Below are 16,159 nucleotides of genomic sequence, written 5' to 3' on the forward strand. Positions count from 1 at the left end.
CTTTACTTCTGTTGGTTTTAACTGACACATGAATATATTTAAGAATTTGAAATCTATTTTATGGTTTTACAGTGTCAGAAACCCTGTCAAGCACCTTTGACATGACTTATGGTAAACTAATTTAGGATTTTAAAAAATAGTTGGCATGATTTTCTTTCAATCACTGTAGTCCCACATGAGTGGGAAACCTAGGGCTTCTCGTTAGAGTCACTTTGTCCCTAGATGATGAGACAGTTATGGAATGCCAATTTTAAAATAAGACATACATGTGTTCTAGAGATTTGTCAAAATCCAGTCCTCCCTTTTCTGTCTGAAAACAATAGCAAATCACGAGGTGAGGAAGGAAAAAAAAATCTGTTTCTTTCCATTTTTACATGTGCCTGTTTTCTTTAATGCAGTCACTCGCCTGCCAAGAAAATCACTCATGGCGAGGTCCTTTTAGGTCACGGGTGACAAGTGCCAGGCTGCTCTCTAAAAGATGGCCCTCCTCTTACAGAACACAGGCTGGCTGTGACTTGGTTCCACTCTTTCTGGCAGTCACCACAACCCCCTCATGTGGAGTCTTTTATCTGGGTAATATTTTTAAACTCAAGGTACCCCAAACCAGGCGTTGCCCCCCCCTTGCCTCAACACATTCATTGTGACTCTCCACTAAGTTGAAATCTTTTAAATGCTAGAACTACTCGGTTCTAATAGCTTCCTGCTATAAAAAAAAATATTAAATCTTTGCAGGACTGCTATGAGTTAAGCCAGAAGAACATTATTCAGAAGTAGTACCTGTGATCTGACCTGCACAAAAGTTAAGAAAGTAGTCCAAAGTCATTCAAGTGTCAGGAACAGAACAAGATCGAGACTTGCATTGTTTACTTTGTTGTTCACTCCTTAATTCATTTAGCCATCAAGCAAGCCTCTACTGAATCATCCTGTCATATATAATAGAAAAATAAATCTATTTAGGGAAAACATAATGGGAGAAAGATTAATTGGGGGCATTTTGTTTTAAAATGGCAGAGCAGCAGAAATCACAGAATTCAGAATGCTTCATAGGTCTTCAGAGAGTGATTGTATCAATCTTGGGGTAAGGGTTCCTGCCTGAGAGATGTCTCTCACAAGGCAGAGAAGTATGCCGTAGTTGTACCTGCTGTTGAAGGCTAAAGCTGGCATGTAACTCTGTAATTACTGTGCTGGTTCCTAATTTGGTGTTCCATTCTGTTACTTCAGATCCAAACTGGAAATATGTACAAAAAGAGAGATAAACCTTGGAACATGCCAGAAGATGTAGAATGGCAAGGCTTTTTTGTTTTTGTTTTTTGTTTTGTTTTTTGTTTTTTTTGGATTGCTTGCTTTTATTGTAAATTTAAGCAGAATATGCATGCTTTATCTCTTCTGAAAACTTTTTGGAGGATTTCATCTGTGTAAACAGCAGACCTATGGGTCCACATGGGCAGCAGCTCGCACACATGCATGCACTCATGCACACACACACACACACACACACACACACACCCATGGAACCAATGCTGAAAGTAGAAAACCACCATTATTTCCAAGATCCCATACTGAGTTTTCCAAAATCTCTAACAGATTTTTCTGGGCTGCTTCAAATTCAGAAGGATTTGGCTAGAAAGCATACGATGCCGCGTCTTGCCGGGCCTGGGGTAACCCTAAAAGGCAACTGTGCGGTGTCACTTGTTACTGATGATCACAGACCCACAACAGCCAAAAGTCAGTTAATGACATGCCACAAGGCTACTGCTCTCCACTGGGCTACATCCACGTCTGCAGAAATAGTAATGTCGTTTCATCCTCGACTGGCCAGACCCTCATCTCCATCTGTGAGACGAGAATGACCAGCTTGTACCCTTTTGTCACAGCAGTTCTGGAGAAAGAGAAATGAAAATACGCTGCTAATGACATTGTGTATGTGCTTCTTCCTTGTCTCTGTTGTTTCCCAACAACATCCACATAGCTTTAGCCCGACGTGCCATTTAGACCGAAGTCTCGGATTGATCTGTGACGCATGCCCTGTCGGGTACACAGGACCACGCTGTGAGAGGTAAGCCTGTACCACACTGTCTTTCAACATGATTTCTACCTTGGGAGCTATAAAACCAGAGGCATTATCATCCTTTGTACTAGTTCAGAAAAGCCGCCACACTTGGTGAGGTGAAATCAAGTTTCTCACTGCATGTGTCAAACCAATGCATTTTGTTTTTATAGTTTATTTATTCTCTAGAAATTGCTCTATAAATCTCCATTCACTCAGAGAATGTTTGATTAATGTTTTAATCTTAAAGGGTAAGCATTAACCTACAGTCTTCCTAGAAAGTATTGCTCAAGTGGAAAGTCATGCACTTTAAGATTTATCTTACTGTCTATGGTGGCACCATTTATTTTTCATAATTAGATTTTTGTTCTTAAAATGTGGCTTAAATGTGTGGTTCATAGTTCAGCAAGTGGCCTATAATTTACCTTAAATATATTTGAAAATAGAAATAAAATGTGATTTATTATTGTGATTTATATCCTCCTCTAAGTACTTCTAAGCCAGTATTTTAATTCCTGGTGATTTTATCGGGTTGCTTTGCAGTGGAACCTATAGATAGCATTTTATGTAATTTGTGTGATTATTTTTCTCCTGAAACACTTGTGAAGGAAAGATTCTTCTGTATTTCAGTCTCATTATAAAAATGGTAGAAAATTCTCCCTTGATATCATTGACAAGTACACCAACATCTCTCTGGTTTTAGCACTGAAAATAGTCCCCTTTGCTGCCATCACTGGGGTGTGGGGACAGCAAAGGAAGTGACCTGCTTTCAACAAGGCGAACACCACAGAGGGCTATTTCCGCCTATCCTTTTCTGTCCTTTTGTCCCCCTATTTCAACCAGGCTGCATAAAGTTAATGAAGCAGGAGCCAATCACCCAGAGAGGATTTAGTCAACAGCTAGCAGTCTGCGGACAAAGTGCCCATGACAGTTCCCAGCAGCAACAAGTACTATTTGTGAGCATGGCAACATCTGTAAATTAGTAATGGAAGAATAGAACTGAAATAAGGATGATTTATTTGCAACCGAGAAACTGGAGACCTTTGTGTTAGGGAAGAAAAAAAAAAAGGAGGGCACATGTATATTACTTACTATAATAGCAGAACATATCATGGCCAAGACAGATTTACATCAAATGCCTAACCCCACCTTGGGTCACTAGAGGCAACCTTTTTTTTTTAGCAACTGGAAAATGACAGCTACTCTTTCATAAAATGCCATTAAATCCCACTTATCTAGGTGACCATAGTCTCTGATGTATTTGTATTACTTCGCTTCATGCTCCGTGTTTTCCATACATAGCAGATGATAATTTTTGAATCACCTACAATTTGAAATTCTACATTTTATTTAACAAACGTCAGTTCAGCAACTGCCATGTGCCAGACACGGGACTAGACATAGGATCTAAACAGATGCATTATACCACCCTCACCTTCAAGCAGCTCACATGCTTCATGTGGATAAGAATGGTTGACTGTATTCTGGAGACAGTTCTAATCTGAATCATAAAAACTACCAAGGAAGGAAATACCTCACAGTAAGCATGATTTTCTGTTTAAAAAGAAAATGGAAATGGGCATACATAGCTTATCAAATGGCATATCTTATCTCCAAGTTTTTCAGCCAAAATAATGTTAAATTGTTATTATACGGAAGATGGAATATTATATTTTTCTAGCCAGAATTTGGGTTAGGGTTTTTCAGGAATATTTAGGGTTTCTCATTTCTCTGTATTTATATGAGCTTAAAAGTCCATTATTAGACGGGTCCAAAATATTAGCAGAAACATTTTTGGGGATGTTCAGGCTGAAGTAGAAGGAGGGGAGAATAAGGGTCAGAGTAAAAAGGAGATACTGGTTGCATTGAAAATCTTGTAATCAAACGCATTCTGTAACTGATTGGTGTAATCAGTTTGTGCACATCATCTACATAAAATCAGCATTGGAGAACTGGAGCAGTGTTTCCCAAACCGTAGATGTTTTTTGGAATAGAGTTCTGTGATCACACAAGTAAAAGTGCCTATTAGCATGTTGAAAGTTCGGACATGTCCTGGATGGAAGAAATCTGTTTAATGTGTTTAAATCAACCTTTTTTTTTCCTTTCTGAAGTGTATCTGATGAACATCTTTACATTAGTTTCACGTATACAATATAGTGATTCAACAAGTCTATATATTATGCTCTAACTCAGCATTTTCTAATCTTGTGTGCCCATAAATTCCTGATTTTTTAAATCTATAGTAAGAATGTATCTCAGGTGAACAGGAATTATAATTTTATATTCTTTATCTCAATTTAATTTCTATTTTGAGACCAAATCTCCATATGTGGGAGCTGTGAGAGCTTGGAAACATAATCTCAGTCACATAAACTTTAAATTTTCTCACTGTTATATACCAATTATTTCTCAATTGTAAAAATTTGTCTTTTTTCTCTTCTCCCCATCTCCCAGGCTTGAACCAAAGTTCTAACAAGTTTACTTAGTACCAAGAAGCTTGAATGCTTGAGTGAATGTGTGGGTGTGGCTTGTGTGTGGGTGTCGCTGAGTGTTTGGCTGAGTTTGTATGCGTCTGTGTGTATGTGTGTGTCTGTGTGTGTGTGTGTGTGTGTGTGTGTGTGTGTGTGCATGTGTTTGGCTATGAGTTTACGTGTGTGTCTGTGTGTGTATCTCTGTGTGTGTTGGCTATAAGTGTGTGTGTGTGTTTGGGGCAAAGGACAGATGGTGAGCCAATCAGTCCTGAGTAGTTCATCAAAGCATACTTCTTCTGACTTCTTCCTTTTTCTCGTCCTCCTGACCACCTTTCCCTTCAGACCTAATCACTGGGCACCACTGTACCACTTGTGTGGGTACAGGACTCACTCTGCTGCTTTCACTCCACCCTAGGACCCACCAACTCTATTCTCATCCTTTCTCCTCCATCTGCCTTTCCCGCTTCATCCCATTTTCTGTTGGGGGACGAACTACAGCAGGAAGGGCCACATTCATAGAAATGGTGACTTTTAGAGCCCAAAGTCCAGAAGATTCCTGTGTTTCTGCTTTGGTCCTTGTCAGACCCCTTCACTCAGTCAGGTAGCACAATGGTCTTGCTGCTAGAATTGAGGGAATGAAAACAATCCTGAACAAGAGGACGGCAAAACAAGATATGACAAAATATTGACTAGTCTCTTTTTTTGAGTTGACACACAATGTTACATTAGTTTCAGGTGTACAACACAGTGATTCAACAACTCTATACATTATGCTATGCTCACCGCCAGTGTACCTACATCTGTCACCATACAACACTATGGCAGTACCATTGGCTATGTTCCCTATGCTGTACGTTTCGTCCTCGTGACTTATTCCGTAACTGCAAGTCTGTATCTCTCACTCCCCTTCACTATTTTATCTGTCTCCCCACCCACCTCCCCGGTGGAAACCATCAGTGTGTCCTCCGTATTTATAGGTCTGATTCTGCCTTTGCAAGTTTTTATTCACTTAAAATATCGACTGATATTCTATAACATGTAGAACACTGGTTACACTTTTCAGAAACTTGCTTGGAGTCACAGCACCTGTACTTTCAAGTATTACTTCTTTCCTCTAGAGAATGTTTTAAACAAAAGAAAAACAAAAGGGAGGTTAAGGGAATGAGGTATTCACCATGGCACCTTGCTAAGATTCTGGATATCTATCATCTGGTCACGGGGAGGAAAAAAATAGAAAAAATAAGAGAAAGTATCTATAAGGGCAAAAAGGGATGAATGTTGGAGCATCAAGAGAAATTTAAAAGAACATGGAGAAAAAGTGAGCTAAATGCTGATGACACCTTCTCTCCTGGGCACCAAGCTACTTTCAGAATAAGTTTGTAGCCTCAGCAACATATCCTACTTAATGAAAAGACACTTAAAAAGACTGTGGCAAGTTGGCCCAGTGGGATACATAGAACCACATGAAAGTTAATGAGCTATGTGGACCCTTTTAACCCTGTCCCCTCCCTAGCTGCCCAGATTTTAACAACTCCTCTGCAAGTGAGGGGAGAGAGGTCAACGTCAAGACTAATTTCACAATGGCCACTGAGAATACAAAGGATATTACAACCTAATATCTTAAAATTTGGAAAATACACCTACAGTTTTATCCACATGATTCATATTCTAGGTCAGAAAAGTTTATTTTTGCTTTTAAAATTTCAATTCCCAAATCTTATTTAGATATTCTCTGCTTCATAAATTCCTGACTCTGAATTGAGTCTAACTGCCCTATTACCACTATGCTGATGAGAATTTCTACTCATGCCTGAATCTCCTTGAACCCTTGAGGTTCAGATGGAGCGTGTGGAGGTACAGAAATTTAAAAAAGCAAGACAGTCATAGTTAACATGGTAACACCATTAGGAAAACTATGACTCCAAGGAAGGTTCCAAAGTCTGCTCCTATGTGATTGTGCAATTTGTATACTGCACAAAAGTCCTCAGCCAAGGGGGAGATTGGGAGCTAGAGTCCAGGGTGCTCAGTATGTCTAGTCTCTCTTCACTTTTCTGCACATGACAGAGGGAACCCTTTTTTTCTAATTTTCAGTGGGGAACCACGTATGTTGGCAAACTCATTGAGTCCTTAGCTGATTCAATCACCTGGGAGGTATTAAGAATCCAGTGTTACTGCACAAGCCCTGCTGTTTATACCCCAGCCACTCTCCCTCTGTGCCTTTGCCAACACTGTTCCCTCTAACCACAAGATTGCAGTCCTTCCACTCCTCCACCTGAGACTAACCCTGATCAACTTTTAAAATTCAACTCTAGGGGCACCTGGGTGGCTCAGTCGATTAAGCGGCTGACTCTTTTTTTCCTTTTTTTTTTTTTTTTTTTTTTTTCCTGAAAGAGAAAGAGTATGAGTAGGGGAGGGGCAGAGAGAGAGAGACACAGAATCTGAAGCAGGTTCCAGGCCCTGAGCTGTCAGCACAGAGTCTGACGTGGGGCTCAAACTCACAAACCATAAGATTGTGACCCAAGCCGAAGTCTGATGCTTAACCGACTGAGCCACCCAGGTGCCCCTTAAGCGACTGACTCTTGATTTCAGCTCAGGTTCCTGAGAATGAGCCCTGTATTGTGCAGGGCCTGCTTGGGATTGTCTGTCTGTCTGTCTGTCTGTCTCTCTCTCTCTCTCTCTTTCCCCTTGCTCTCTCTCTCTCTTAAAATAAACAAACATTAAAAAAATAATTCAACTCTATCACCCCAAAAGTGTCCTTGATGAATCCCAACCTGAGTTGGTTGCCCTTTTCTGTGTTTTCACAAGAACATTGGCTTCTCTCTAGTAGCTCCCTGCCACATTTTTAAGCTCACCTTTCTTCTCTACAGACTGCAGTGTAAAGGCTGTGCCGTGTTTATGTTCATGATGAAGTGCTCAGTAGGTGTTTGAGGGGGGGCAGGAGGGGAAAAGAGCAAGAGCCTTTCTATTTTGCTCATAGAAATTGAAGCACTGTTTTCAGTATATAGATAATGGGAACAGAGGCCGCATATTTTAGGGAAAAGTTACTGTAAAAATGATGGAGCAGAGCAAGAGAACTCTTGCCAGTGTTGCTCTGACTTCTCATTGTCATTTCACTCTTGCTGTCCTCTCTCTCCCTCTCCCATCTCTTGCTCTAATACTGTTCCTAAGTCATCAGTGGAGAGAACCATTTTACATAATTGCCTGTGGTATCTAGAATCTCATTACGTTAGAGGGTCTCTTTGTAAAATACTGCAATTGGATATGAAAAAAGTTAGCAGATGTGGAAAGGAACAGTGACTTTGTATTGTCAGGATATCTAACTGTAGCAAGGAATCCAATAAACTGTGCTAAAAAAATATCCTCATTTTGCCTTGCGTATGAAAATGAGACAATCTGAGATTTCAAATTACAGTTCGTTTGTGTAGAGTGAAAATCCGAGAGACTGGCAAGGTCTAAAGGGCTGTCATTCACACTAATTTTAATTAAGTGAATCCAACTTGATCAGACTATAAAACATTATTATTATTAACAAAAGTTATATAATTAGCAGTATAATATTCGCTGACCCTAGAATTACTTTTTAATCTCTACTGAAACATTTTTATGTCTCTAGAGCTACTATTATTCTATGTATGGAAACACACACATATATACACTGGTAATAGAACCTGGCATATGAATTATGTGTCATGTATATTCAATAAGCTTTCTTTCATGTCCTACAACAAAAAAATAAAGGCTGCTTCTTCAGTTATTCTACTTAATTGCAATTATTTTCTCATGAACTAAAGGTTCTCTTCATTGTGGGAAAATTTTGGACTTATTAATTGGTATCTATGTTAAGAAAAATTCCCAGATCTTGTTATATAATGCCATCTCTCCTGAGGGCAGTAAGTCATTTTGAGGAAAGTGAGCTGAAAATAATGGGTTTTCGTTGGCTGTGATAATGATCATTGTATATTGTTACTCTAGTGGAGCAAAGCCACTCTTTTAATGGTAAACAAAATGAGATGTGAGTATATGTGGATGTGATCATAAACTCTGAATATCAAGTAAGGCAAGAGAATTGGGTTAAAATTCAAAAGTACCTTCTTATTAGCTCTATGGAAAACCACTTCTGAAGGGATTGTGGGGAAATTTTATGTACTAAAATGCAGTTCAGATTTTATAATAGATAATTAATAAGCAATTACATTTGTGGGTGACAGAATTCTTCCAAGCAATATTAACACCATGACTTTCACAATTTATACAATATTTTGTGGATATAATTAAACCTAGCAATTTCATTTAAAAAATTATGATAAAAGGTTAATTCTCTATAAAGCAAGATTATTATGGCACCTACACATGTTCTAGAAAATGTAAAGCGATTAATGACTTTGCCCCATAATTGCGATGTTATTAAAATATCCTCATATGATGTAATGGATTTAAATCATTTCTATTTTGAATGGTAGAGAGCATTTCTCTACACAGTGACTTCTATGTCCGTGAGTAGATGAGCATAACAGTAGTGGACTATTGAAATTATATTCCCCCACATTGTTTTTGTTCCCCTTCAATTTTGATCCTTGCTGTACAAGACAGATGACAGAGCTAGCCTGACTGTAAGCCTATAGACGCACTGTTTTGTTTCTCCTTTCACAAGTGTGGCTTAATATGAAGCATGAGCAAATGTAACTGAAAGAGAAGGCAGAGCAGAATAGAAATTGATGCCTCCTAAAAGCGTGTATCTGTGCATCTGTGACATTGAGTAGCATTTTGAAACGACATATGGATAAAGGGAATTTTGATAATATAATTTAAAAAATCTCCTCTGCTATGCCTCATAAATAAACAAACTTGTTTTTCCAATATATTGTAGAGTAGCATCTAGTCCTTAAGACAAGAGACCTACAGGTTGCTTATATGAGTTGTGGGCACAATTAAGCATCACCTTACGGCACGTACATAGGATGCCCGCATACCAGCTTCTCGCTAAAGGTTCTTCCGTGAAAATCTGCCTCTGTATGCATATGCAAATATATACAAACCCATTAGTAATGCAGTGATACCCACAGCCCCCACCTGAATAATAATGAGAATCTTTTGAGTCACAATTTTCTATTTAATAAATTCTGAATTCTCACTGCTGAATTTCCTTGTAAGCCTGTTTCCTCATAACAAGCTTTTGCTACAACAACAAAAAGTGTGAACCTTACATATTTGTACAGAAAACAACCAATTGGAATAGATACATATGATGTGTTGCACTACAAAGGCTTTCCAACATGGACCTGGATTCCTCTAGAGTGCCAGCAGCAGATTTCTTATTATGCTTTGGTCTCGTCTTCAGTGCCAGTGACAAGATTTTTTTTTTTCCTGGCTGAAATCTAATTACTAGTGGGGCTGGCAGGATTTCATCTTGTATCTACACTGCAGTTATAGAAAAACATTTTTTAATCACCTTGCATTTGAGAAAAGGAACACTTAAAAGGAAAACATATCATCCTGGGAGAGGGTAGTATGAAAAGTATATAAACATTGCTTCCGATGGGCTTTATGAGTTCCTCCCAAATACTCACTGATGAAATTTTACCCCTTAGGTGTGCAGAAGGCTATTTTGGACAACCTTCTGTACCTGGAGGATCATGTCAGCCATGCCAATGCAATGACAACCTTGACTTCTCCGTCCCTGGCAGCTGTGACAGCTTGTCTGGCTCCTGTCTGATATGTAAGCCAGGTACAACAGGCCGGTACTGTGAGCTCTGTGCTGATGGATATTTTGGAGACGCAGTTGATGCAAAGAACTGTCAGCGTAAGTCCTGAACTATTGACGCCTCTGACAGAATTGATGAATTGCACCTCAAAGCAGCTGATGAGTTCTTGAGTGGGGATTGGAGGGTAGGAAATTATGTGCAATACATGTGTGATAGATGCACAGCCTATACACAGAGTCTGCATATTCTAAAGTATTTCTTTGTACTAATAGAGTAAATCCTTTGAAAATAGCTGCATTGTCAGAGTGTTGTTTTTCAAAGGATGCACATATCTTTATTTACATGTGGAAGGAAGATTTTAAAATCAACTTGTGTCCATGGTAGGAGAGAAGAATTTAGAAAAACTAGGTAAGTCCCACTTATCCTTATTATTTATTTCAATTGTAATCATTTTCTTCAAATGAATTTTTGTCCATATTATTTCTTTAGTACCTGTCTGGAGGTGTTAATCTGTTATGCTTTCATATGTGAACTCTACATTCTTGCATTTCATAATAGGTGCCCATATTTCCACACACTTGCATTTATAATTCTTGAATGATTGACCTTCACCGTGGGACTATTCACAGAATGATATTTCTGTGTTTCCTTTCACAAAATTAGCTCTTGTAGGGCTTCGTCTGTGTTCATTAGTGCACATCTCCTGTTTCTTCCACTTCCCTGGCCTCATTATTCAGTATTGCATAAAATCAAATAATGCTTTGTATTCGCAGTAGTGCAATATGCAAGGGAAATCTTGTGGTGCAGAGTCCAGTGGAATGTGAATCCGTGTCAGCACCCAAGTATTTTATGTGCCATCCTTGACTTCACCTGCCGCCATCATCTTTAGGTAGAGCCAGTTATGATGCCAACACTTCACTCTGTCAAGTTCATTACATAAGAAGGGGCCCTTCCAGTCACTCAGTTGGGACCTACGACCTGCAAAATTATAGAGACCGCTGGAAATGTAGTCTTTTCACTGTCTCTGCTGTAGACACCAAAGACCTGGTGGGACACCCCACTTCAATAACCAACCTCACAGGGCTGGAAGATGAGTGCCAGATTTTTGTCATTTGCAAATCACAGTTGGTTAAACAAAAAACAAATCACTCTCTAGGACAATAAGCATCTGTTGATATCGCCTGTAAATTGGCATTTTTAAAAGTTTTTTTTTAAAAAGTGTATTTATTTGTTTTTGAGAGAGAGAAAACACAAGCAGGGGAGGGGCAGAGAGAGAGGGAGACACAGAATCCGAAGCAGGCTTCAGGCTTTAGGCTCTGAGCTGTCAGCACAGAGCCCAACACGGGGCTCGAACTCACGAACCATGATATCAAGACCTGAGCTAAAGTCAGACGCTCAACTGACTGAGCCATCCAGCTGCCCCAGTATTTTTTTTAAAGGCAAGATTTCCAACAGGCACAGAAGCACACTTTACCTGTATAAAATCATAAGGGGCTTAAGAAGTTCTCCCATTCAAAGACATCATCTAAGATCAACACTTTCTGGCCATGTGACCCTGGGCGAGACAGTTGACCTCACTGAGATTCAGTTTCCTCATTTACATAAAGGGTCATGATTTTCTGTGAGGTTTCAAGGATCCAGCCCAGAGAGAGTGTCCAGTGTGCCGCTTGGGCCTGGGATGCTCACAGAGAGGAGTGCCTTTGGTAGCAGTGTTCATAGTAGTTGTATCTGTGAGTCACTCATTTTAGAGCTGTGTTCCTTGTTTAGTGACCTCCTTTTCTGTCTTCCATTAAGCCCCTCCGTAAAGTTGAGGAGACATTGTTCCACTCATTTTATTGTGATAAACTGGGGATCTGTGGCATAAGAACACATAGGAGAATATGGTATAGAAACATTTTGAACCATTGCCAGTTTTTACACCACTTGCTATGAAGCACATACAGAAAAGATTAGAGTTTTTAATGATCTTCAACATATAAAATATAAGAAATATACTTATTTTGATAATTTTTATACATATATTAGTTTATCTATGCATAGGTAGTAAACCTCAAGAAAAGAAAATTCATGATAAATCATTATTTTAGTTGCCTCTAGGTTTGCTCATGGAAAGTACACCACTACAAAGAAATGTATTTTGCTTTTGAAATTTATGTTATTGTTTGTGTCCTACATTTCATTTTAAAATGCCACTTAAAACTTTATATTGCCTTTGTGGGTTTTTTTTTTCAAGTTTTTATTTTAATTCCAGTTAGTGAATATATAGTGTAATATTAGTTTTGGGAGTAGAATTCATCACCTACATAAAACACCCGGTGCTCATCACAAGTGTCCTCCTTGACACCCGTCTCCCATTTAACCCATCCCTCTATTCACCTCCCTCCATCAACCCTCAGTTTGATCTCTATAGTTAAGAGTCTATTTTTATGGTTTTCCCCTCTCCTTTCCCCGCTACGTTCATCTGTTTTGTTTCTTAACTTCCACTTATGAGTGAAATCATATATGTGTCTTCCTCTTACTGACTTGCTTTGCTTAGCATAATACATGTCATTGCAAACAGCAAGATTTTGTTTTTTTTATGTCTGAGTAATATTCCACTGTATATACATACCACATCTTCTTTATCCATTCATCAGCTGATAGACATTTGGTCTCTTTCCATACTTTGGCTATTGTTGATGATGCCGCTATGGACATTGGGGTGCATGTGTCCCTTTGAATCATTATTTTTGTATATTCTGGGTAAATACCTAGTAGTGCAATTGCTAGATAATAGGGAAGTTCTATTTTTAACTTTTTTTGAGAGAGAGGTGAAGGGGAGGGGCAGAGGAAGAGGGGGAGAGAGAATCCTAAGCAGACCCCACGCTCAGCACAGAGCCCAATATGGGGCTCCGTCTCACCACCATAATACCATGACCTGAGCCAAAATCAAGAGTTGGATGCTGAAATGACTGAACCACCCAGGCACCCTATTTTTAACTTTTTGAGAAACCTTCATACTGTTTTGCAAAGTGGCTACATCAGTTTGCATTCCCACCAACATTTGTTTAAGAGAGTTCCTTCTTCACATCTTCGCCAATTTTTTTTCTATGTTGTTAATTTTAGCCATTCTGATAGGTGTGAGGTGGTATCTTATCGTGGTTTTGACTTGTATTTCCCTGAGGATGAGTGATGTTGAACATCTTTTCATGTGTCTATTACCCATCTGTATGTCTTCTTTGGAAAACTGTCTGTTCATTCTCCCCATTTCTTCACTGGCTTATTTGTTTTTTGGGTGTTGAGTTTGTAAGTTCTTTATAGATTTTGCATAGTAACCTTTTCTCAGATGTGTCATTTGCAAATATCTTCTCCCATTTCAAAGGTTTCCTTTTAGTTTTGTTGAATGTTTCCTTCATGCTGCAGAAGGATTTTTTTCTTGATGAAGTCCTAATAGTTTGAGTTTTCTTTAGTTTCCCTTGCTTCTAGAAATGTGTCTAAGAAGAAGTCGCTATGGCTGATGCCAAAGAGGTAGCTACCTATATTCTCCTCTAGGATTTTGATGGTTTTAGGTCTCATGTTTATATCTTTCATCCATTTTAAATTTATTTCTGTGTATGGTGTAAGAAAATGGTCCAGTTTCATTCTTCTGCATGTTGCTGTCCAGTTTTCCCAACACCCTTTGTTGAAGAGACTTTCTTCCTTGGATATTATTTTCTGCTTTGTCAAAGATTAGTTAGCCATATAGTTGTGGGTCCATTTGTGAATTTTCTATTCTGTTCCATTGACCTATGTGTCTGTTTTGTGCCAGTACCATACTGTCTTGATGACTACAGCTTTGTAATATAGCTTGAAGTCTGGAATCATGATGCCTCCAGCTTTGCTCTTCTTTTTCAAGATTGCTTTGGTTATTCATAGTCTTTTGTGGTTCCATACAAATTTTAGAATTGTTTGTTCTAGCTCTCTGCAAAATGCTGTTGGTATTTTGATAGGGATTGCATTCAATGTGTAGATTTCTTTGAGTAGTGGAGACATCTTAATAATATTTGCTCTTCCATCCATGAGCATGGAACATTTTTCCATTTCTTTGTGTCTTCTTCAATTTCTTTCATAAGTGTCCTGTAGTTTTCAGAATACAGATCTTTTGCCTCTTTGGTTAGGTTTATTCCTAGGTATCCTATGGTTTTGGGTGCAATTGTAAATAGGATCGTTCCTTAATTTCTCTTCCTGCAGCTTCATTATTGGTGTACATAAGTACAGAAGATTTTTGTATGTTGATTTTGTATCCTGTCACTGCTTTCATTATTTTTAAGATTATGTTAAGTTATGGTAAATTTAATCCTATATTCCTCATCCTGAGAAAAAAGGACTTATAAATTCTAAATTATTTGGGATTTAAAAAATTGAAGTGTAATATATATGAGACTCACATAAAGAAAGTGAAAGTATATTGTAATAGGGGTGTGAGGACAGACGGTAGCTGCACTTGAGATGAACGTGATATAATGTATAATTGAATCACTACATTGTTCACCTGAAACTAATGTAACATTATATGTCAACTATACTCAAAAAAACATTAATAAAAATTAATTAATTTTAAAAAGAAATTGAAAGCATATACAACAATTCTAGTGGTGAGTGAAGTAGAAATTTACAAAAAGTATTTCTCTTAGTCTTTTCTCACACCCCTGCTATGGAGTATGCTTAGGCTATTGTCTGAGGAATTGGAGACTGGAGCTAAGGCCAATTCTTCCATGGCCACCAAACATGTATCCACTTAGCAGACACAAAAGGTCAAATCCCTGGAAGAAAAATCAGCCAGCTTTTGGGAAAGCAGTAGAACTAAGTAGAACCTTGAGCCAGGGGAACAGGAAAATAGCATAGGCTGATGGAGGAGCTATTCACAATGTAGTTATAAGTTGTGCTCAAAGTATCCAAAGACATGAGGTATTAGATAAAATTTACCAAAACCATCTATGAATGTTCTAAATTTTTCTGTCATCTCCCCCTCACATATTTATTCTGGTGTCAATGCAATTATATGTACCATTAAAGTACACTGTAGGGTGTGTCATTAATTACGTTCTATTTGTTTTTTTTTTTAATATTTTTTTTAACGTTTATTTATTTTTGAGACAGAGAGAGACAAAGCATGAACGGGGGAGGGTCAGGGAGAGGGAGACACAGAATCTGAAACAGGCTCCAGGCTCTGAGCTGTCAGCACAGAGCCTGACGCGGGGCTCGAACTCACGGACCATGAGATCATGACCTGAGCCGAAGTCGGCCGCTTAACCGACTGAGCCACCCAGGCGCCCCTAATTACGTTCTATTTGTGAAAAGTCCCTTTAATTGTTAGACTGATTTATTATGTTTCAGGATAGCATCAAATAGCTTCATCACATAGAAATGATAAAAGATTACTTAAACCAAATATATTGGAAACAGTATACAAATTGTAAAACAAAGTGATTTTTAAAAATTATAATGCTATATTCCTAATACGCTTGAAACAGCGTCTTCATTTTATATATTTTTTAATTGAAAATATTTGACATATGACATTGTGTAAATATAAGGTACACAGCATCTTACTTTGATATACTTATATATTGCAATACTATGATTGTTGTAGAGATATTTATTCCCTTGCACAATATAGTACAATATTGTCTATATTTTTATACTGTGTAACAGAGCACCGTAGCTCATTTACCATTCACCATTTACTACTTGCAAGTGTGTACCCTAAACAACAACAATTTTACCCCCCCCAACCCTCTATCCCCTAGTAACTACCATTTTACTGTCCGTTTTATTATGAGTTTAATTTTTTTAGATTCTGCATCTAGATGATATCATGCAGTAGTTAGCTTTCCTTATATGACATCTTCCATTTAGTGTAATGTGGTCAAGGTCCATCTGTATTGTTGCAAATGGTAGGATATCCTCCTTTCTCATGG

At 38.3% G+C, this 16,159-nt stretch overlaps 1 protein-coding gene across 3 annotated transcripts in view; it reads left to right on the top strand.

Annotated features, from left to right (window-relative positions):
• Positions 1 to 16,159, top strand: part of LAMA2 (laminin subunit alpha 2) — a 619,529-nt gene that overhangs the window by 367,778 nt on the left and 235,592 nt on the right. For all 3 annotated transcript variants that reach the window (XM_058735217.1, XM_058735218.1, XM_058735219.1), the window contains 2 exons: positions 1,970 to 2,056; positions 10,107 to 10,318. In XM_058735217.1, coding sequence (XP_058591200.1) covers positions 1,970 to 2,056; positions 10,107 to 10,318 — 299 coding nt within the window. The remainder of the gene's footprint in view (positions 1 to 1,969; positions 2,057 to 10,106; positions 10,319 to 16,159) is intronic.

Source organism: Neofelis nebulosa, chromosome 6 (assembly GCF_028018385.1).
Source record: "Neofelis nebulosa isolate mNeoNeb1 chromosome 6, mNeoNeb1.pri, whole genome shotgun sequence".
Classification (NCBI taxonomy): Eukaryota; Metazoa; Chordata; class Mammalia; order Carnivora; family Felidae; genus Neofelis; species Neofelis nebulosa.